Source organism: Lissotriton vulgaris, unplaced genomic scaffold (genome assembly GCF_964263255.1).
Source record: "Lissotriton vulgaris unplaced genomic scaffold, aLisVul1.2 SCAFFOLD_922, whole genome shotgun sequence".
NCBI lineage: Eukaryota > Metazoa > Chordata > Amphibia > Caudata > Salamandridae > Lissotriton > Lissotriton vulgaris.
This window is the reverse complement of record NW_028254908.1, coordinates 294723-319283: the sequence shown is the minus strand read 5'-3', so window position 1 is coordinate 319283 and position 24561 is coordinate 294723. Positions and strand designations below refer to the sequence as shown.

General features: G+C 49.1%; 1 protein-coding gene across 1 annotated transcript in view; it reads right to left on the bottom strand.

Annotated features, from left to right (window-relative positions):
• Positions 1-24561, bottom strand: part of LOC147659375 (E3 ubiquitin-protein ligase TRIM11-like) — a 134184-nt gene that overhangs the window by 91971 nt on the left and 17652 nt on the right. The window contains exon 3 of the mRNA XM_086951791.1: positions 11343-11573. Within this exon, the coding sequence (XP_086807917.1) occupies positions 11343-11573 (231 nt within the window). The remainder of the gene's footprint in view (positions 1-11342; positions 11574-24561) is intronic.

The following is a 24561-nucleotide window of genomic DNA, read 5'->3' as shown; positions in this document are numbered from 1 at the left end:
CACGACTTACACACCCACCTCTAACGAAGTGAGGAAAATTGTGAAAAAACACTGGCAGATTCTAAACACAGGGACTTTGGAATTAGAACCACCTAGGTTCGCATTCAAAAGATCAAAAATCATCAAGGATATGCTGGTGCACACTAGACCCAAGATGCAACAGAAGGCGAGAGTTCAAACCACGTTGTGGCAACTACCCTCAGTCAAGGGACACTACCCATGTGGTGGCTGCAGTCCGTGCACATTTACTAAAATTCATAAGACCATCACTTTGTCCAATTCATTCACTTGGGAGATGAGGGGGCACACGAACTGCAATAGTACCAATTGCATTTACCTCTTAATATGCCCGTGTGACCTGTACTACATTGGCATGACGACCCGCCCAATCAAGAAACATATTTCAAAACATAGAAGCAGCATTCATTGTAACAAGAGTAACACAAAGGTGTGTAGACACTACCTTAAACTGAACCACACACCTGATTCACTACAGTGGCTGGTTCTTGAAGCCAGCACTAGAACATCAAAACAGAACCTGTTCTTCAAAGAACAGCCCTGGATACATAGGCTATCTACTGATAGTAGAGGCCTGAACGAAGAAATCCCATGGAGTACACTGTGAACCTATAGCTCCAGTATGCACCAATACTGATATTTCCCACTATAGAACACCTCTGTGTCATGGCCACCTGCTTATCATGTGACTTAATACAGCCAGGTAACCCTAACTGACGTTAAGGGATTTGGACTAGCGCGACCAATTAAGCTCCATATCTCTTGCACAGCATCACGATACTTGGCATAATATGTCCTACCCATTGACATGAACATGGCCTAACCATACTGTAGGGGACGGACACGACATTGGTTAATACTATTGCAACCACCTTGTACTTATATGTTAATCCCTGACCCTATGTTGAGCCCAAACTAAACCGTAAGAGGCTTCAGCATTCACTTAGGCACGGCTGGGACTCGTAATAACTTATGATGAGGCCTAGAAACACCGCATAATTATTGACAGGGCCCCACTCTAAGATGGGCGCCACGATCCCCGAGTGAAACCATAGAATGCTCCCTTCCGCTTAGTCACGCTACCACGTGACCGCGGGTTTGTGTACTTGAGGCAAGCCGCTGGACCGCTTACCACCACCCGGGTCCGGCAGCGAGGGGTAGGTGTTCGAAGAGACGACGCATGATTAACCAAGTAAGTGAAAAGAGTCCTACTAGAACCTATGGAGAAGGATAGGGACCCGCCCTTCTCTGCTCCCTCACATAGCCTCCTCGCTAACGCGAACTGTGTATGGAGGGCTTAATATAGTAAGGCGCCCCACCCTGCCGCTTCTGTTATAATATTGCAGTATAGTCTGTAGATACCAGGCACTAAGAGGCTTACCCCGAGAATAACACTCAACTACAAGCGGACATACCGCAAGGTGTCTTAAGCTCTAGCAACTGTAGCCGACACCGCGAGCAGTACTCACCATGCTCTGTACTTAATTATCCTTGTTTACAAACTTACTCTGCCTACGCATGATAAACTTGCATAGCCCACACGTTCTTAAGCCAGATACCACATTCTGCCACATCGCAATAGCTGTGATGCCAGCAACTTAAATCTAGAGACGGGGGCTAACGGATCAGCACCCTTGGTTTATTATAAACGGGCCAATGACCCAGGGCCCCATGACCCTTGGGGTTTGAACTGACTATATGTTTTTTCTGTTTCTAATAATAATCAGGCTCGATTGGATATCATGCCATGATTGTAATTTACCCAGTAGCCTATGACTCACACCACCAGCGACATGCCTTTACATTTACATTATGATTTCCTCCTGTGACCCGCCAGATACTTGAAGGTTCTACATGTCATACAACCCGCCGGACTCTGTTGGGGTCTGTATACTTAGCCTATTAGGTGAGACAAATGCCACACCACCTTGACATGTTGACGCTGTACATGTGTGTCTTGTATTGTTTTAAACAATTTTAACCAACAAAGTTTTTTTTACAGTTTGTTTATGATTGCCCACATGAGCATGCCCACGAAAATGCTCACTAAGGAGTTGCACAAACACCAATTTCTTTACAGTTTAACTCACATGCTAGCAGCACCTGTTCTAGCATGGCACAAGGAATGTCCATCCATTGCCCTCTGGTTTTTATCTGTTCCTGTAGTGATTTGCTCTTTTTCTCCCAATCCAGGTAGATGCAGTCCGACAGAGATAACACGCAGGAAACACTCATTTTTCTGTGAGCTACACACACTTGAATGTTTGTCTGAATATAAGACATACACCACACTGACGTAGACAGTTAACACCATAGATACACTTTCTACTGATGGGTCCTGAAAAATCGCTAGCCAACAGCTTTAGAGCGAGAAACATGTCGACCGACCACAGCACATACTAATCCGCGACTCGTAAACAGGAAGCATAATACTCCAACGAGTACCGGATAGTTTTCATTTTAATTAGAGCAGGGGACCGCCAGAATAAAGTCATTCTTGGTACTCCGAGCTTTATTTTAACTCACAGTACCACGTCTACGCACCTCTGGCTCCTCACCCGCACTTCATCTAAACGGCAGTTCAATAAAAGATCTCCGCCAAAGAGCCCCTCTTTGAAGTGTTGCCCGTTGGGTATTGCAACGCCGACCCAACGAGAAGCAAGCCCAGATGATGAAGCATGACACCTGAAAGGGTGTGTGAGGGGATTACATCGAACATAATGGATGCCCAACTGTAGGATCCCCTGGGACCCCACAACATCCTTCACATCACAGGGACACGCACATTCCGCTAGCATAAGGATCAGCCCAGCATTTTTTCGTAATTACTCCTCTTTGAGGGCACTACTGAGGCTGGACCTACCACTCACTAGGAGTGGTAAATGCCCTTCTTCAAACAGATTTCTCCCTTGTTTTGTAAAATAACCACGGAAGGCATGTCTTTCTTTTATGTATGTAGTGTTCCAGAGTGAGGGGGTGTTGTCTAACGAGGCAGAATATCGTTTACGTGGACTGTGGCAGTAACAAACCCAACCCGAAGCAGCAGTGTGGCCTTGGGCTTAATTGAGGTCTCATATCTACCCCTGTGGATTTCTTTTTCTCTTTTTAAAACAGTTTGTTTATTGACTCAAATTATTGACCCGTTCTGGTATAGCACAGCACCTGGCATGGTCATCGCTAAGCTCGGCCATGAGAAAACATTTATTATAGTGCCTAACACATCGGCGCTCACACTGCTGTTAGGCGCTATCGGTGCCCTGCCCGTGGCTGCAGTTGGTGCGTGGCCAGCAGGACTGAGGAAGCAGCCCTGGATGGGCCCGACATGGCCAGCGCTGGAGATGCAGCCGGCGAGGAGGGGAACCTGGGCATAGCAGATCTGCGATGTTCAGCGGTAGCGGGATTAGCTCCCAGGCAGCGGTTTCAGGGGCTGGGGTTTAAGTTTGTGACATGCTTGGCTGAATATTTCCAATTACCGTCAGATGTACACAACCATTGCCCATGCATCTGCAAACTCAAAACTTCCAGCTGCATCAAAAAGCTGTCAGAGGCCCGCCTGCAGGAAACGCTGCAGAGAATTAGTGTGTGCATGGAATGCTTCAAACGGAACCGGGGGTGGGGGCAGTCCTTGAAAACTAACAAAAAAAAAAAACAAGCAGCACGTCAAGCTATCTCGTTCTTATTGTAAAATTAAAAATAAAAAGCGCCACTTCTAGCGTTCGCGAAAGCGATCCTATTGTAAAAAAAAAAAAATAGCGAGTGGTGCGCGCGCGCGTGCTACTGCGAGCATATGTCTTCAATTATCGTGCCCGTGTCTGGCCGCGATGAGTGAATACATATGGGCTTTGGTGCGCGTAACAGACACCAATAGGCCATGGGCGGAGCTACGCGACTGCCCATGGCCTATTGCGTGTTCTGTTAAAAAAGTACACGCATGCAAAGCCCAATGAAAATGGACCTAAGAAATGCATACGCACGAGCTGTGTGGAATTTCAAGGTCCATTTTCAAAACCACGAGCAAAAAGGACTCTGGCTGCGCGAACACTGCGGCGCAGTGTACGCTAGCCCGAGACCTAAAAAAGGGTGTTAATATACACACTATCCCTAAATAAAGTTCTAGCGATTATATTTCCATTCAATTTACAGCTCATTTGAGATGTCATGAATGATGTCACTGACCATGTCATGAATGATGTAATGTCCGAAGTCATAATCAGTGCATTGCGGGAGCATAATTTATAGTTAACTCTGGTAACTATAACTGCTGAATTTCACTGGTTTTGTACGTGTGAAGTCTAACTAGGGTCCTGTAATCTTTGTTTTTTTCAGCACATTTCTAGGTTTTTTTAACGTTAAGTAAGATGCCTATCACAATGGATGGTGGGGGTTGGAAGCGGGACCTGGTGTGGAATTGTGCTGCCCCCACCCAGGCTTGCTGCTCCTGCCTCCCCTTCTCCTTGCCATCCATTGCTCCCTCATTACAGCCCTGTGTGGCTGTTGTTCTGCCACTGGCCTTCCCGCCTTCTCTGAACAGTTGGCTTGCTGCCCCATCCACCTCCTCCCTATCCTCTGTTGTCTGAATCCATGCACTAGCCTCCTCCCATGCATGGTCTGATGTGCTGCCCCTGCCCTCCATTTAGCATGATGTCCCAGACCACTCCACCGCCCTCCATTGCCCAATTCTATGCTCTGTCATTGCCCTTGGCTTAGCCTCTGTGCTTAGTTTGCTGCCCCTACTCTCCTTCCCCCTGCCCTATGATGTCTGTGTGCATGCCCCTGATCCATCCTTTTTGCCCAACATGTTCCATGGACCTGCCCCTCCTATCTACTCTGAGTGCTATGTTGAGCTGCCACTCCCCTCCCACTTGCCTAGCATTGTCAGATGACTGTAACTTGTCCCTGCCAACTCCACCCTGCCTGTCCACATTTCATGCCCCTATTCCCTTCCTCCTGTCTTCCATGGTCCATTTTACTGCCACACCCTTCTGCCCTTCCTGCTCTGCTGTGCTGCAACTGCTCCTCCTGCCTGCCCCACGTGGTCTGTTGTGAGGCCCCTTCCCCTGAACGCTCTTGTCTATGCTCAGCTCCAACCCCTCCCTTCTATCCTCCATGGTCCTTTGTGCATGCCCCTGCACCCTCCTTCTTGCCCATCACAGACATTGTACTGCCACTAACCCTCCTGCTTGCCATGCATGGTCTTCTGTGCTGCTACAGCCCATCCCACCGTGCCCTGTGTGGTCAGCTAGCTGCCCCTGACCCCCTCCCACCTACCCTCCATGGTATGTGGGTGTGTGTACCATTATAGTCTCACTGTTGCTCTACATGGTGCGTCTTGCTTCTAGTGCCCATCCTGCCTGACCTCCATGGTCATCTTGCTGCTCCTGCCCAGTCCCCTTGCCCCCAGCCCTCTGTTTCCATGTGCAGACCCCTATTCCCTCCTACCTGGCTTGACTGTTCCATTGTAATGCCCCTGATCCGTCCCTCCTGCCCTTTATGGTCTGTTATGCTGCAGCTTTCTCTCCAGTCTGTCCATTATGGTCAGCTTGCTGCCATTGCCTCTTTCCCCTCTGTTCTCTGTTGTCCATGTGCATGGTCCTGTCCCCTCCCTATTGCTTTCCATGGATTGTTGTGCTGCACTCCTGTCCCACATGCCCTGTGTGGTGTATTGTGCTGCTGCAAACTCTGATGCCTGCCCTGTAAGGTCAGTTTGGTACACCTGTCTATGTCCCTCCTGTCCTTTGTTATCCGAGTCCATGACCCTACCCCAATTCCTCCGGCCTTCCATGACCGAACGTACCATACTTGCCAACATTTTGAACTTGTTAAGAGGGAGACTTCGAAAACAACAACTGGGGTATTGATTTTTCCCGTTGACTTACGATGAAAAAAGGAAATTGTAGGCAAGGGACAGATCGAATAAAGCCCATTTGGGCTTAAAAAACATTGGGCGTTTCCTGGCTGAATCGGGTCTGTTGGCATGTATGGTTGTACTACCACTGCCCCTTCCTTCTTCCCACAATTGTCTGTTATATTGCTACAGCCTCTCTTGCCTGTCCTGCATTGTTGGTTCGTTGCCTCTACCTCCCTTTCTACTGCCCCCCATTGTCTGTTGTGCAGCCACTGCCCTTCCTGCCTGCCCGGTGTGGTCAGATTATTGCCTCTGCACCCTCCTACCTGCCTTCAATTCTCTGAGTCCGTGCCCCTGGCTTCTGCCTCTCAACACTATCCTAATGGACAACTAATTACCAACATTCTATATTTATTACAAAAGTGTGGCACGCCTGACGCCATCTTGATGTGATCAAAACTAATACCTAGAGCATTTCCTTCAGTAATTACAGAAGTGAGGGTGTCTTATTTGCATCAAAATTATGGTTAGAGCTCTAAATTCAAGTATTCAAGTAGCAACAAAGCACTTTTAAATTATTTGTTCTCTACATGTTTTTTCTCCAGTTGACCACTTGATTAAATGTTGCACTTATGGGAGAGGATGTGGTGTTACTTCCAGAGCTGCTGACTTTGCAACTGGGGAACCAGGTTGGAGTTTCTGTTTCAGCTCGACATTCTGTGATTCTGGTCAAATAACTTAATCTCCCCCTGTCTACAACCAAAATGAATTTGTCCTTGTGTGATGTAACTAATGCTCATGTAAAGGACTCCAATACCTAACCGGTCTGCACTATATAAAACTGCAAATCAACAAAAAAAAGTGTTTTGGACACTTTTGTCATTGGGCTATACGTGGGCTACATCTGGGTGATATTTGTGGTACATTTGGGTTCTTTTGTTTCTGGTGGCCATCTAGGGAGATTTCTAGGTTATGAGGTTTCATAATTTCCTTATTTACTGCAGTCTCCTCAGTAGGAAATGCTTTCAGTTTTTTACTTCGAATCCATCAGAAGGCATTCCGATGTGTCCCACATTTGCCATGAATTCTTAATGTTAGCACTCTAGTTGCTCATTAGATCACTGTAGTAAAGCTTCTGCTCACCAGGGAAGTCTGCTGCTGGTATTGAAAGTGCATGTTTTGAGAAGTCACTCAAAATGTGCCCTAATTTTTCTTTCTTCAGCACTAATCATAATTTCTATGGCAAAACGAACCTCCTCATTTTGTTCTTTTTTAAATTAAATGTTTTAAGTGTTACCAGTTTATTCCAATCAAGATGGCTTCAGGTGTGCCATACTTTTGTCATAAGTAAGACTGTTGGCACTCTAGAACACTCTGGGAAGATGCAGCAGAACACAAAGAAATCAACTGACAGTCTCTTCCCTTGTTGGATGTACATGTCTTACTGAGAATTAGCTCCTAGATCACCTTCAAACCTTCTTTTGGGAAAAGTTTGAGAAAAAAGTTCTATCTGAAACATGGTTCATGATATCCCAGCAGAAGGCTTTTTCAAAGGGTAAAATAACCTTAGAACACACCACAAGTCCTAAAATTAGTATCGCACCACCAACAAATGATTTAGAATGTAACTAAAATGTTATCACCCTTTATACTTTCTCCTTTTGGTGACCCTCAAAACCTTCCAATCACTACAGTGCATTTTAATGGGGTGCTATCATGTATTCTGGTCCCAAGTTGGCTGCCAACATTTCATGGATGAAGTACTAAAAGCCAATCAGATCCCACGTTGAGATGTGTGGTTAGGCTCTGCCCAGATATATACATTTATATTTCCTTTAATATTAAAAATACTACTTAACGGATTTACACCATTTAAAAAAGGGCACTTTTTGAACCAAGAGCTACCTTTTTGCCAAATTTGGTGCAATTGCGTTCAGCAGTTCGAGCTGTAGCATTGTCTAAAGTTTCCTATGGAAATTAACATGAGGAAAATGCACTTTTGGGACACCCCTTTTTTCTCGGCCCCTACTTGACGAATCACCCCGAAACTTTCAACAAAGGAGCTGACTTGAGCGGCTATTAGTTTTGAAAATTTCGCAAAGAATTGTCAAACTGCGCCAAAGATATTGGCAAAAGAAAAAGCGCTATTTGAATAGAAACAAGGTCTTAACTATAACTACCTACTGGCGACCGCCGGTATTCCTCACCAACAGGTACCACATGTGGCATGTTTCCTCATTTGACCCTCACCCAGACACTAAATGTGAATGGATAGGCTTGACACATTTGTTAGTGGAGCTTTTTTTGTGGTACAGTGAGCGAAGGCAGGGTCCGGGAGGCCCAACATCCCCAGGTGTTCTCTTCTTTCAACGGCCGCCCACGGGGAACTCTCGAGATCGTTTCCCAGGAGGCAGTCCACGGGGGCATCATCGCGGACAGTCACTTTTAGCATGCCGGACACTCCTCCCCATTCGAAGGGGACATAGGCCATCCGACACAGGCTCTCAGAAATCTCAGAATTGTCGGCCGATCGGACGGGGCAAAGAACGTTTGGCAGGATTTGTTCTGGGGTCACCAGGTGACAGCGGACGGCCGTCACACTGGCCCCCGTGTCACGCAGGGCTTCGGCCTTGCGCCCATTTATGTTCACCCACTGGCTGTATTTTCTGGTGTTTGCGGGTAGGGGGACCCGCGGGATCAGGTCTCTTCCCCCTAGGCAAGCCAGGACCATGGCGGCAGGTTCCCACTCGGGCTGCTCCTGCTCGTATTCTTCATGCTCTTCGGAAATTTGCTCTTCTCCTAGGGCGGCGGCCGCGACCTGGCGGGGCCCTGGAGTCTGGTTCTTTGGGCAGTTCGGGTCGCTGGCATAGTGGCCGATTCGCTGGCACCGGTGGCAAGTAACGTTGGCTCGGAACCCTGGGCGCATCGGGGGGTTTCCCCGACCAGCCGGGGGCGGTGTGTTGTTGGCGGGAGCTGCCGGGACGGCATCTCTGCCCCGGCCCTGGCCTCCTCCTCCTCCTTGGGGACGATGGTGACCTTGGTTGGTTCGGTTCTGCTCGTTTGGCCCAATCCGGGCCACTCGGGTGCTCTCCCATCGGTCAGCCTCAGCGGCGAGCTGCCGAGGGTCAGTCAATTTACTGTCGAGGAGGTGCTGCCTGAGCTCGACGAAGCAGTTGTTGGAGAGGTGCTCCCACACAATGAGGTTGAAGAGTTGCTCGTAGGTGGTTACGCGGCTACCCTTGATCCATCCCTCGAAGGCTCGGCTGAAATAGTTCACATATTCTACCCAAGTCGTACCCGGGATCCGTGTGCAGTCGCGGAACCTCTGGCGGTACATCTCGGGCGTGAGCCCATATCGAGTGAGGAGGGAGGCCTTCATGTGGTCATAGGACGTCATCTGATGGTCCGGGAGCTGTAGCAGGGCATCGCGGCCTTCATTGACCAACCTCCCCCATAGACCGGCTCCCCAGTCACTTCGATCGATCCGGTGGGAGGTCATGGCGATCTCATAGGCCTTGAACCACTGTTGTATGTCGTCGTTCCGATAATATTCTCGGACGACATCTTTGGGGATGTGGACCTTTTGTTCCGTAGCGCCTGGGGTGCGCGGTTGCTCGGGCACCCCTAGTTCTTTGTTTTGTTTTCGCATTTCGATCTCTGCTAGCTTGCGCTCGTGTTCGTATGCCAGTCTTTTCTCTTCGAGTTCTTTGTCTTTGCTTTTCTTCCCGCTCTTCTCGGAGCCGTAAGTGTTCTAAGTTCATCTTTTGTTCAGCTAGTTTCAGCTCTCCGTCCAACTTGAGCCGTGCCAACTCTAATTCGTGGAGTCTGCTTTTTTCTCGTTCTTGGATCTCTTCCCGGGAGAGACCCGCTCTTCTTTCCTCGGTCGGAGTGGCGTTTGTCTCTGGTGCTTCGACGTTTTGGTCCCGGGGTCTGGCGGCACCTGTTTCTGCCCAAGATTCTAGGGCGTGTTTGAAGTCCTCTTTCGTGCTCAGACCGGTGGTAGCAATGCCTAGTTCTATGCAAAATTCCTTTAGCTCTCGATGGCTGTAATCTTCTAGTTTTTCCATCTGGAATTTCTCTGTGGATCCGCTCTCTTTGGTTGTCATTGTGGTTTAGTCGTGGGGTGAGTTACTCTCTGTACGGTTACGCGTTGGTTCGGATCGCGCCGCTGGCCACCAATGTTAGACGGGACCTGGAGGGTCGGCCGAGGACAAGGGGAGAGGCCTCCGGGGAGAGCCGTCTCCTAGCGATCGTACAGACAAGTAACTTCCCCCCCCACAGATGGACACCACACAAAGATAAGGATTAACGCTCTTTATAAGCAGTTCTTGAAGTAAGGTAGTACGGTACAAGGAGATCAAGACACGAGGGTCCTCTCAATTCTAGTCTCTGGAAGGGAAAGGGGGTAGCGGGACAGTCTTGTTACCAATCTGGTAGTTGAGATGGAATGATGGGTAGCTCACAATCCTCGAGCTCGGCGTTCTAGAAGGTCGGGCCGCGGCATCGCCAGCAGGTCTCGAGGAGGTCGTAGGTAGCAACGGGCCGCGGCAGCGCCAGCAGGTCCCGACGAAGATGGTGGTTGCAAGGGGCCGCGGCAGCGCCAGCAGGTCCCGACGAGAACGTAGGTTGCAAAGGGCCGCGGCAGCGCCAGCAGGTCCCAACGAGGATGAAGGTTGCAGAAGGCCGCGGCAGCGCCAGCAGGCAGGACGACAGTTTACAAGGCAGGGCTGCGGCAGCGCCAGCAGTCCGTCAAGGATGAGTTCTTCAAAGTGTCTCTCGACTCCAGGATACAACTGCCTTCCTGCTCTGGAGCTGCCTCAGTTATAGGTCTGGCGCCCTTTGATGTCCGGACCCTCGCACTTGGAGGTCGGGAGGTCCGGGATGAGGGAGTCCAGACACCCAGCAGGGGGGTGGAGCCAGCGCCTGGGGAGGCTGGGGGCGATCGGCACCTGGCGGGGGCGAGCCATCGACACTCCTCGCTCCCATTGACCTGCCAAGTGGTCCGCTCACCTCCTGGGTGGATGGTGGTGCTGGGATGTCGGGGCCTGGCCAGGCCCAGGGTTAGGGTCGAGCTGAGGCCACGCGGCCTCGTGGTGCAGTGTCCAAGATGGCGGCTGGGCCCGGGCAATGGTGCTGACAGTGGCCCAGGCCAGTGAAGCAGAGATGTTCGGGGGCAGGCGTCCCGTAGGGGACGGGTTGCGGGTTGCTTCTGTGGGTAGCACCTGGAGAGCCGGTGTCCTGGCTCCGTCATGCGGGGAGGGAGCGAGCCCTTCCTGGGGCCTGTCCAAAAAGCAAGCACCGATTTACCTGGGTGCATTAAGCTCACTTGTCTCTGATACAGGCAAGACAGACACTCACAAATAACTGGGTCTCCCCTCTCCTTATGATCATGCACGTTCCCCACTTACATTCAACACCACACACTCCTTATGAATGTAGCTCTTCTGTATTGTCTTGTATTTACCAAGCAGTGTCTCACCTTCAGGAGGTCCAAAGCCGGCTCCATGCATTTCTTCTCCAGATCTGTTATCAGGGCATTAAGAGAAGTGATTTGATTGGACAGTTTGGAGATATTTGCATTTTCTACCATGGTAATGGTCTTCTCCATCTCCTCCAGTCTCTGGTACAGGGTCTGTTCTTTGCTTCTCAGGAATTTGCGCAGGTTTTCAATCTCTGATGCTATGTTCTGCTTCTCAGCTCTCACTTTGTTCTGTCAGCATCAAATAAATAATAGTTAGTTTCTGGGAAGATTCCAAAGAGCACTGCCATCTTAGGGTGCATGCAAAGGTGGGTTGGGGGTAGTTTGCAACAAGGCATTCTGACAGAAATTAAAGCAATGAACGTTGCCATATTAGAAGGCACAGGAGGTGCTGAACTAAAGCCAAGCAAGAAAAACTTTGTTTTTTTTCAAACGGCACACACTTGCTACTTTCCCTTCTACTGTTTTTTTCTGCCATCCCGTCAGTCCGCCCATTGGTTGGAAAGATGGACGCCGAACAATAGAGAATCAGTGCTCGCTGTTTAGGAACAGGGACTAGGCGGGTGTTTGGGAGATTCTAGGGATGTGAGTGCTACATTGAGATGTAAATATAGATGTATTCAGTGTTGGTCAAACAATTAAAACAGCCAAATACCTTGGGAATAGAGATGCAAATACTGAAGTCAAAATAACACACTATACATCACCCAATCGTACATAAGCAAGCGGGTCCTGGTCCAGCTCTTCCCATGCCTCTCGTTAATTCAATAAATCCAGTCAGGTTCTGTCATCTAATGTGTGACAACCGCCCCAAAACACATCCTTTCTGTTGCGTTTATTTCTCCCCAAAACGTTCTCAGAATGGGACCAATCAGCGGGAGAGTTAGAAATACAATTAAAAATGACAGGCCTTACAAGGGACTTGAGCTCAGACGTGCCAAATGCAGTTCACCAGCCTGACTGTGCACACACTCCTCCCAATGAGCTCTGCACTGCCCACACACACAAACCACCACAGAACTGTGCACTCCCCACACACACAAACCACCACTGAGCTCTGCACTGCCCACACACACAAACCACCACTGAGCTCTGCACTGCCCACACACACAAACCACCACTGAGCTCTGCCCACACACACAAACCACCACTGAGCTGTGCACTGTCCACACACACAAACCACCACTGAGCTCTGCACTGCCCACACACACAAACCACCACTGAGCTGTGCACTGCCCACACACACAAACCACCACTGAGCTCTGCACAGTACACACACACAAACCACCACTGAGCTCTGCACTGCCCACACACACACAAACCACCACTGAGCTCTGCACTGCCCACACACACAAACCACCACTGAGCTCTGCACTGCCCACACACACAAACCACCACTGAGCTCTGCACTGCCCACACACACAAACCACCACTGAGCTCTGCGCTGCCCACACACACAAACCACCACTGAGCTCTGCACTGCCAACACACACAAACCACCACTGAGCTCTGCGCTGCCCACCCACACAAACCACCACTGAGCTCTGCGCTGCCCACACACACAAACCACCACTGAGCTCTGCCCACACACACAAACCACCACTGAGCTCTGCCCACACACACAAACCACCACTGAGCTGTGCACTGCCCACACACACAAACCACCACTGAGCTCTGCACTGCCCACACACACAAACCACCACTGAGCTCTGCACTGCCCACACACACAAACCACCACTGAGCTGTGCACTGCCCACACACACACAAACCACCACTGAGCTGTGCACTGCCCACACACACAAACCACCACTGAGCTCTGCCCACACACACACAAACCACCACTGAGCTGTGCACTGTCCACACACACAAACCACCACTGAGCTCTGCACTGCCCACACACACAAACCACCACTGAGCTCTGCACAGTACACACACACAAACCACCACTGAGCTCTGCACTGCCCACACACACAAACCACCACTGAGCTGTGCACTGCCCACACACACAAACCACCACTGAGCTCTGCACAGTACACACACAAAAACCACCACTGAGCTCTGCACTGCCCACACACACAAACCACCACTGAGCTGTGCACTGCCCACACACACAAACCACCACTGAGCTCTGCACTGCCAACACACACAAACCACCACTGAGCTCTGCACTGCCCACACACACAAACCACCACTGAGCTCTGCACTGCCCAAACACACAAACCACCACTGAGCTCTGCCCCCACACACAAACCACCACTGAGCTGTGCACTGCCCACACACACAAACCACCACTGAGCTGTGCACTGCCCACACACACAAACCACCACTGAGCTCTGCACTGCCCACACATACAAACCACCACTGAGCTGTGCACTGCCCACACACACAAACCACCACTGAGCTGTGCACTGCCCACACACACAAACCACCACTGAGCTCTGCACAGTACACACACACAAACCACCACTGAGCTCTGCACTGCCCACACACAAACCACCACTGAGCTCTGCACTGCCCACACACACAAACCACCACTGAGCTGTGCACTGCCCACACACACAAACCACCACTGAGCTGTGCACTGCCCACACACACAAACCACCACTGAGCTCTTCACTGCCCACACACAAACCACCACTGAGCTGTGCACTGCCCACACACACAAACCACCACTGAGCTCTGCACTGCCCACACACACAAACCACCAATGAGCTGTGCACTGCCCACACAAAGACCCCCCACAAAGCTATGTACTATACAAGCCTCTTGCTTAGCTGTGCTTTGACCACCCACCTCCTTCACGGAGCTGTGCAATGGAAGAGCACAAACCCCCACTGAGCTGTGCGCTGTTCCCTCACACAGACCCCCTACAAGCTGTGCACTGTACACAGCCCCGACCTCGGCTATGCACTAAGCTGTGAGCTACCCATCCACTTTCCTCCACGGAGCTGTGCACTACACACAGACTCCACCGTCCAAACAGGAACTGAGCTCGGAGGACAGGACGCGCGGTACGGCATCTCAGAGCTGCACACGGCCTGGGGTCTTCATCGTTTTTGTGAACCACAACCGGCATGAAAACGTGGAATTATACATTTGAATAGAATCAGCACCTTGTTCGATGGCACGATAACCCAGAATCACGAGATTTTTGTCACCTTCGAGCCTCTTAAACTTGGCGATACTGCAGATATTTACAGAATCAAGGATAATAACCCTCGTTACACACACTCATACAGAGTGTCATCGGTCACGGGCCCGGCTGGGTCGGAATTATCACCAGCTGAGCGACCTTCGGACATTTACACGGCCATCTAGCCCTGAGGAATCGCGAGTGCGATGAAACACGTGTCGGCTGGCTGTATACTACATTAAAGACTCCGAGATTTACTCTTCAGCTGGAGTTCTGTCAAAATATTTATTGTGTCGAATTGTTATAATATTGTTACCTAACAATCTATATACTACTTTTCTTTGAGTGCATCGGCAACCCATTCATTTAGATAAGTGGTAGTTTTTCTACTCAATCCGAGTGGTTTACGGTTTGTCCACTCGCTGATTTGCACCTATGATAAACTTGTTCTGAAACCTGTGTGCGTATGAACTGGCAGTGCACCTAGCTTTAACTGATTTAAAAGCCTTCAGAATCCTTATCACTACACACAGACTCCACCACACTGATCAGTGCACATCCCTCATAGCCCTCCACTTTGAGTCTCTGGAACAGGGTGCAGCAGCATGGGATTTGGCTTACCCCCAACCATCTCTTTGGTTCTTTGAACACGAAACCCAACAGCCTCAGTCAGTGTCCTCTTGGTGATCCACAATGGCATTTTCTGACAGGTAATCAATGCAAGTTTTTTTTCACTGGGTAGACATTGATGCTCGTCTGGATGGATGGATGGAGTACTTGACGAGCAGCTGCAATCTGAACAGTCTGCAATTTCTGTAGCAGTTATTGTGGAAATCAGTGTGGGTCTGTGTGAGTGGGAAGCGCACAGCTCAGGGGCATTCTTTGTGGGTCGGCATGCACAGCCCAGTGTGTAATTGTGAAGGGAGCTGTGTAAGCAAGGAGTGCATAAGGCTAGCATTGGGAATTCTCTTATATGTGTTTAAGTGGTAATTCCTAATCTGAAACAGGTAGCATTTCTATGTTTGGTAAGTTTAGAATGGTAGCGATTAATTCAGCTTACTGGTGTTGTTGGGTTTCACATTACTATTTTACATTACTATTTTAGAAATACCACTTTTAATCAGTGACATTTCTCTGTGCTAATATCTGTTTGTGCTTTGTAGCCTGACTCCGACCACATCCAGGGCTGGGTGACAGCTACACTTGTGCATACTTTCCAGACAGTCATCACACAGGGACCGTTTGCGGAGACAGGGTTACATTTGCATACTATTGGAACACCACAATGGATCGCACACCGCTAGCCTCTCCTCTGGATCGCCCCTAAGCACTCTGGTATTTGAAGTGCGTGTAGTTCGAAGAGTAGAAACAAAGTTTGTAAGTGGTTCACCAAAGTTGGTGCGAGTGGGTACTCGTTGTCCCCAAGATCTCTAGACATGGCCCGGGTTTCGGGATAGTTTCCCTCACCAGTAGAGAAGGATTTGAGGTGGATGAGAAGGCCGCCAAGTATCCGTCACAGGCCCTGATGCCTCTCCGGCGCGCAGGTGCGTCTCCAGGAGCTCGTTCGCTCGGGGCTCATGGGAGCGCTATAAGTAGAATACCACAATGGATCGCACACCGCTAGCCTCTCCTCCGGATCGCCCCTAAGCACTCTGGTATTTAAAGTGCGTGTAGTTTGAAGAGTAGAAACAAAGTTTGTAAGTGGTTCACCAAAGTTGGTGCGAGTAGCTACTCGTTGTCCCCAAGATCTCTAGACCCGAGACATGGCCCGTTTTTCGGGATAGTTTCCCTCATCAGTAGAGAAGAATTTGGGGTGGATGAGAAGGCTGCCAAGTATCCGTCACAGGCCCTGATGCCTCTCTGGCGCGCAGGTGCGTCTCCAGGAGCTCGTCAGCTCGGGGCTCATGGGAGCGTTATAAGTAGAATACCACAATGGATCGCACACCGCTAGCCTCTCCTCCGGAGTGCAGTGAACAGGCCTTTTTACCTGGGTCACTGGAGTGAGGCCTACAGGCTTACTCATGCAAAGTTCTGCTGCTGTGCACCCTTAACTTACATCGAGTAGTATGTATTGTTGTGCAGCATGTGGTTGCTTAGGTATGGCGTGTGCATGCGTACCTGTGAATACCTCAGTACACAGGAGACTCTGGGTTCCATTTTAGGAGACCCAGGGCTCATAGCAGGAGAATGGGGGATAGAAGACTCCCCCAGACTGATTTGTGGATTGCCCCTTTCCTGAGAGCTGGGCAGGATATACACTGGAGGATGGGAGAGGCAGGCTCACAGTGGCAGTTCAAAGGGGCTATCAGAGAGGGCACTGGACAAAAGGGACCTGGACACATCTCAGGAAGTATACGGGCTGATAAGAGAAACGTAAAGAGTAGGGAAGGACCCTTTGCTAACCTTTTCATGCACATCCAGGTGTGAACCTCTAGCAATGTCCATGGCCTGGGCTGTGCGGCTGTCGGATTTGGACTCACTCCTGCTGTGATAGACTGCTTCCTGGAGGAAAGACAGAACAGAGGAGTGAAATATACCCTTAACACAAACTAGAAATAGACCCTGAACACAAACTTCAAAGACTCAGACACTAAAACTCATTTTGTGTCTGGAAATAGACTATAAGAAGGGGCGCTCGAGACTCTCAAAACTGTCAAATTGTTGCCTGTCGCGCTGTCGAACAAGGAGAAGCAGCTCAGCAAGACTTTTTCCACAGGATTCCTTTATTACATACACGCCGGAGACTCTGCACTACAGGACACCTTAAGTGGAGCTGAGAATGTGATCCCAAGGAGGGTTGGCAGGATATCACGAGGAAAGCTTCTAAAATCCACACCTTCTGCCTTGTTTAAAGTGGTCTCAAATAAGCGCACATTATCCCGATGGCTTCGGTCCTCAACATCCACAATGTTGTCATGAGAGCTGTGAAATTCCAGGTCTCTGTCTGGCAGGAGCAGAACCCTGGATTCGGGAGAGGACAAGCAGTAGTCCCGCACCTCCACCTTGTCTTGTAAACCATGAATATCAATTAGAATTGACATTGATTCGTTCCGTCATTTCCGTGTCCATCGCCTCCAGCCTAGGACCCACCAAAGTTACCTCTTTGAGTATTGAGTCCATTGTGGTCTCCGAAAGTCCTTGCGGAGAGAATGAAGGTTTAGTTTGAGAGACCACCTCTGTGATGAGCATCAGCCTGGTTGATTCCCGGATGCCACCCTGAGCTGGCGCGCAGTTGATCCTTGGCATCTGCCAGTTCCAGAGGGAGAACGATCCTGGTGCAGTCGACCTCCGGCACAGACAGTCTGGATCTCCTCCTGGTCACTGGGGGTCATCAGTGTTATTGATTTAGTGCAGATCTCTTTGGCGGTGTCCACCCATGACAGAAAGGACGTGGACCAATGGCGGGATATGGTACCTGGATTGATCAACAGTTCCTAGAGTGCTCTGGGAAGGGGCGTGTCATGTGGTAAACTATACTATGAGCCAGCAGTTGCCCAAGAGCAAGAAATCTGTGCCCTCCTCTGGGGAGGAATCCAACATCATGGACGAGAGGCATCAGGATGTGGGTGCCCAATTCCAATGCATTCCCTTATTGTATCAGAGTAGGTCAGCTGCTGCTGGCACTGCCAGGTCTTTCAGAGTCATGCATAGGCTGATCACGGGCACTGGTGGCCAAGGAGCCCAAGTATGCACTGTAGGGAGAAAGGCCCAAAAGGACGAGTGGGAGCCCTAGGCCCTGCCTTTTGCAGTCCCTTTCAACACTCTTCCTGGTGTCACAAAGTGAGGTGTACGGCAACAATATGAGAAGTGGAAAGGGGCGCTCAGTGCCTTCACGCCACTCCGTGCAGGTATCCAGGTGTAACTGGCACTGCTATTAAGCTGCGATGGCACTACATGCAGGAGCGAGTTTATGTTCAATTATCAATAGCAGAATGACAGAACATCCCGGAGAAACTGTACTGCACCTCACACCAATGATGATGCCTAATAAGCACCAAAAACACCCTAGTCCACAGGCATCTCCAATCCTGTCTGAGCCGAGTAGGTGAGAGAAGCAACATTAATCACACTTAATAAGTTATGTTTTCAATGTCTTACGGAACTGTGGGGGTTGGGGTTGAAATGCAGCTTAACTCCAAAGGGAGTTTATTCCAAAGGGAAGGTTCCACAAATAACAAGCATTTACAATGCAACGGTCTCGCCTTTGCAAAAGTTAGAGCTATTGGCATTGTAAATTACAACATTTTTATTTATGTGTTGGTTTTGAAACAGATAAATAAATGGCATTGTCATTTGCAATGCCAATAGCTTAATCTCTCGCAAATGCGAGACCTATTGCATTTGCACCTACACACATACAGAGCAATACACAGAGCCACATGCACCCACGCACACACAGAGCCACACACAGAGCCACACATATACACACAGAACCCCACACACACACACACACAGAACCCCCCACACACACACAGAACCCCACACACACAAACAGAACCCCACGCACACAGACACACAGAACCCCAGACACACAGAACCCCACACACACAGACAGAACCCCACACACACAGACAGAACCCAACACACACAGACAGACCCCCCCCACACACACACAGAACCCCCCCCCCCCACACACACACAGACAGAACCCCCCTCCACACACACACACAGACAGAACCCCCCTCCACACACACACACACAGACAGACCCCCCCCACACACACACACACACACACTGACAGACAGCCACCTTTCCTGTCATCCAGAGCAGAAATCTTGACTCTTACCATAGCTGTTCTCTACTCTCTGAGTACACATACTCACTCACCGCTGCAGGTGGGGCTATTAAATAGCTGTGCCTTCTACAACATATACGGACACGTTGATGTATAAGGCAACTGACCAATACAGCCGAGAAACATTCAAATGAAGCCATTTGATGGGTGAGTCATTGAGGGCTCTGGTGGGGGCTGTTAGATTAAATAAATGTAAATGAAAATGAAAATGACGCACATTAGGAGCTGGCAGCGGTTAGTAGCCGTGTTTTGCAGCAATGGTCCCTGCGGGAGTGTGCCAGGCAGAGAAAGAAGGGGCGAGGCTGCGGATGCACCACTGGGCAGGGTTTTTAAAGTATGTCCCGGCACCGGGGAACAGAAACCAGGAGCCCGCCATGGGACCCAGCTTCATGAGCGTCCGAGAAGGGGTCCAGCTTGAATGAGGGGTGATTCAGGGGTTCAGAGCCACACTAACATTGAGGGTGTGGAAATATCAAAAGAGGACACCACTTAAGTGGGGAGACCGAAAATTGACGAGCGAGAAAAGTGACACCAAAAAAGGCAGGGGTAAACGCTGTGATTAAACAGGACATATATTGGACAACAGACATTGGATATATAAAATGGTACATGAGAAGTGTGGGATATTGAGAAGTGCGTTCCAAAGTTGGCTGCGGTTTGAGGCACAGTGGGTCTTCTAGAAATAGACGAGGGTTTAACGAGGAACTTCTCAGGTGTGGGGAGAAATGGCACTGGAGGAAGAGGGGTGCACAAAGTAAGGAAAGGGGAGCGGCAGTAGTAGGAGAAGGAGGCCACAGACAAGAAAGAGGGGAGTACCAAGGGAAAGGACAACCCTCGATCGAACTAGTGCACGTTTGTCAGTCCCTTTAGGACACCGTACTGTGAGGGTCAAGCAGTACCTCTCCCGTCAGGGTGTTGTATTTCTATCTAGGACCCTAATTCGATATTCCCGATTCATGCCCTTATGTGGTTATAATAAATAGTAAAAGACACAAAGTAAATGAGGGTCTCGGGGGAATTGATTAATGACTGAAAACACCTCTGCTCCCCAATGACAATCTAAACGACTAATAGGAGATGGTCAGTCTGACTGACCATCTCGTATTAGTCGTTTAGATTATAATAAATAGTATCCTTATAAAGGCATAAGAATCATATCTATATTTAGTAATAGCCCATGCAGTCCAAAGCACGGCAAGGCTACTCCCATAGACTCCTAGAAAGCACAACGCGTTCTTTAAACAAACCAAGCCTCCAGCAGCCCGGGAATCCCCCCCTGCTCTTGTTTTGATTTGCACAAGAACTCCTGGAGTCCAGAAAGAACTGTTAGTTCTTAGTGACGTCTTATGTCCAACCTTACGTCAAACCCGGCACCTTTCAGGTATAAATATACCAACGCTGCCTTAAGCAAACACACAGTGGTGTGGAGCAGAGCGGCTATCTACTTATCCGAAGCTGATGCGAGAGCCAGAGGAAGCCGCCCCTACGCTTTGACGCGCTGGAGAAGCTGCTTTTCTCACGCCGAGAAAATCCAGCTCTGTTGTTGCCAAGTTACCCTCGCGGGGTTGCTGGGAGATCGAGTCCTGAGAAGCGAGATACAAGACGTCCTCCATTCTATAACCAAGGTACAGAGCTGATTAAAACCTTAGAGAGAATTCTTGATTCCGATACTTAGCAAAACCTAACTTAACTTCAGACTGCAACTTACTTACTCCTTCCCACGTATTAGGCTTAGGTCAGGTACACTGGGGTAGGCGTATCTAGAAGCACCAGTTGAGTTTGTTAGTCAATGTTTTTTATGTATGTATATATTTTATCCATTTTAAAGTATCATATGGCTAAGAAACCATATCCATGCTTTTACAGTATTATTTCATAATATTACTTTTACTGTACGCACTTTACTTTATGATAAGTATTGCAATTGTGGCAATTCACTTCTCTTGCATGAGAAAGAAGACTGCTCAATAAAATAACACATTTTATTGAAAACGCCTGTCTCTCCATTTCTCTGCACTCTGGTGAAATTAAGCATGCACGATTGACTGAGTAAAATAGCTGCCTATTGTTTTCACACGACTCTAGAGATACACTCTTTATTCTGAGGGAGCAAAGTTGTCATGTTTATGGGGTTGTCAGAAGCTGAATCCCTTCTTGTCTGAATCAGGGAAGTTCACCCCTCCCTATTCATTCAAGAAAGTTTCTAGTGACCTCTGAGCTAGCTGGCGCAAACCTAAATTAAGTCTAACATAGTCAGTAGAGACCTAGATGACCTCAGTCCTACGTCTACACTGCTGTTTAAGTTATTCCAATGCGCAGAGCCTATTGGGAAAATAGGAACTACACTACAAGGGCATACAATCCCACCCCCGCAGCCCTTAGAGAAAGAGACGACCTTGGCCACAAGTGTCCGTCTTTGTCTAACCTTAAGTCCCTAAAGTTCGACCATGCACACAAGCGGAAGACCCCCAGCCCCGGATGCCAGTGCTGTACGCCTCCCTAATCCACTACCACTCGTCACCTCACCTTTCCCTTCCGCCCGTTCCCAGCCGCCTTCTTCCTCAAGCTGCCATATTGGAGAGTCGGCCCGCAAATGTCTCCGTGGAGTAGGCCGCGTCGCGGAGCTCGTGGGAATGAAGTCCTTAGCGAGGGCTGAGCCTTTGCCCTGTGAATGGCACCGTCAGAAACAAAAAGTACTTATCCCAGGATCCTTTGCGTAGTCTGTCGAATCCCTTTGCGTGGTGGGAAATGTAGATTGAGTGCCTCACTGAGGTTTGCTTTCTGGGAACTATTTCTAGATCACATCGGGCTCTTAAACAGAAGACATTGCTCGTAGGACATAATGGCAAAATAATGGGAAACAGTTCCAACAACAAGCACTCACCCGAGGACGATTTCTGGACGATTTCTTCCAGCGGGCGGCGGTCGGGGGACATCCCACAGCCAGAGAGCGGCTCCCTCTGTGCTCCTGGTTCGGCGGCTGCCAGCACCCCTCCCGCTCCCCCTCCACCGCTTCCCTCGAGCCCCCTTCATTATATCCAAGTCTCTGGCAGTCTTACAACTAAGCGAGGTCGCGGAGCAATGAGCTTTCCTGTCTAACCCCATTATAGAGTTTCACATCCAGGAGCCCGGGCTTTTATGTAACTGCGCGCTTAATCTCGCCTTGGTTTAGTTATCTGCTGACACCGGCCGGATCCCGGCCCTATAGCGCCCCCGAAAAGAGAAATCTTTCTAAGGAGCTACGAAAAGTGCGCCAGGTGGGCTGGCGCCGAAGCACTGAACGTGGATAAAGAACTAGTTACTTACCTGTACACTATGGTTCTCCAGTATTATCTTTCATAGATTCACATGCTTGTATCTTCCCCGTCGTCATGGTGGAAGTCTCCCGGTAAATAATAACCATAGCAGTAGAACAAAAAACTGCCTGAAACCTTAGAGTAGTGAAACCAGAGGGTAACCTCTCCTCCTCATTATGTGGCCCAAACTACAGCCAATCAGCAGCCAGCCCCAGCCTACACCATTCCCAGCAGAGCCACCATACCTCAGATTTCCTACCGCCCAAGGGTGAGCTATGCAGGAAACCAGGGATAAAAGGTGGTCTACCTAATGGAAACGGGGAGGCGGGCGGGCGCATGTGAATCTATGAAAGATAATACTGGAGCACCATAGTGTACAGGGAAGTAACTAGTTCTTTCTCCAGTATTCAATCTTTCATAGATTCACATGCTTGTATCAGAGTAGATAGCAGTCTTTGTAGTTAGAGCGTTTCTAGGCTAGACCCCTTTCCTTTCCCGGGGCTGTGTGCCATAAATTGCTTCTATTAAAAAGAACTTATTACAAATCCAAAGGAATGAGCAATCAAACTTTGCCATTATAATTATTAGCGTAAAGAGAAAAAACATATCATATAGAAAAAATTAGTAGAATACAATTCATTAACATGTACCTTAAAGAGATGTCGCAGAACTGCCTGTCCCACTGCTGCATCTGCTTTCCTTTCCGTGTCCAGACAGTAATGTTTGGTGAATGTATGAGCAGTCGACCAGGTTGCTGCTCTACATATGTCTGGAAGGGGTACTCCTGCTAGCAATGCAGAAGAAGTCGCCATTTTCCGTGTATCATGGGCACGGACTTTCCTGTCGAGAGGCCTTCCTGCTTTCTCATGACAGAAGACAATCGCGGATGCAATCCATCTGGAAATGGAGAACGTGACAGGGCCAGACCCTTTCTGGGCCCGAGTAGGCGACAAACAGTTGGTTTGATTTTCGAAAATTTTTTGTCTTTTCAATGTAAAATTTTAGGCATCTGCCAATAACCAAAGTATGTAGAGCTTTTTAAGCCACTGTGGAAGGATTTTTAAAATATGTAGGCAGGATCACAGGTTCATTTAGATGAAAATAAGTGGGTATCTTAGGCACAAATTTAGGGTTAGTTCTTAGCATCACCTTATCCGGCCTGAATTGAATGAAGGGGTCCAAAATAGAAAAAGCTTGGATCTCGCTCACTCTTCTGGCTGATGTGAGCGCCAGCAGTAATGCTACCTTCCATGACAAGAATTGCAGTTCCGATTTGTGTATGGGCTCGAACGGAGCTTTCATAAGCTGTGACAAGACTGTGTTTAGCTGCCATGAAGGTGGAAGATGCTTAACAGCAGGAAACTTCCTGAACAGCCCTTTCAAGAATTCTTTGATTAGTCTGTTAGACCACAAAGACGGGCATCCTGGGGATCTTCTGTATCTGGAAATTGCTGCTAGATGGACCTTAATGGATGAGTGCGCCAGTCCTGATCTGGCTAAATGCAGTAAATACGGGAGAAATTTCTCAGCAGAGGACGTCAAGGGATGCACTGCACTAGCAACGCACCAACTACAGAATCGCTTCCATTTTGCAGTATATGTCTTGTTGGTAGACAGCGCTGCGGAACTTTGTAATATTTCACGACATTCCGGAGAGATCTCTAGAGATTGGAATTCGTGCTCAAAAGGTTCCAAGCGGACAATTTCAGAGAGGTCAATTGCGGATGAAGTACTTGGCCTCCGTTCATAGAAATCAAGTCCCTGGTTATTGGGAGCTGTATTCTTGGTTCCACCGACAATTCCAGAAGCTCCGTATACCAAAACTGCCTCGGCCAGGCTGGGGCTATCAGTATTATTTGGCAAGGTTCTGATCTCATTTTCCTCAGTAATCTGGGAATTAGGGGAAAGGGAGGAAAGGCATAGGCAAACATCCCTGTCCATCGGAGGTGAAGAGCATTTCCCCTCGAATCCTGTTGAGGGAACCTGCTGGCATAG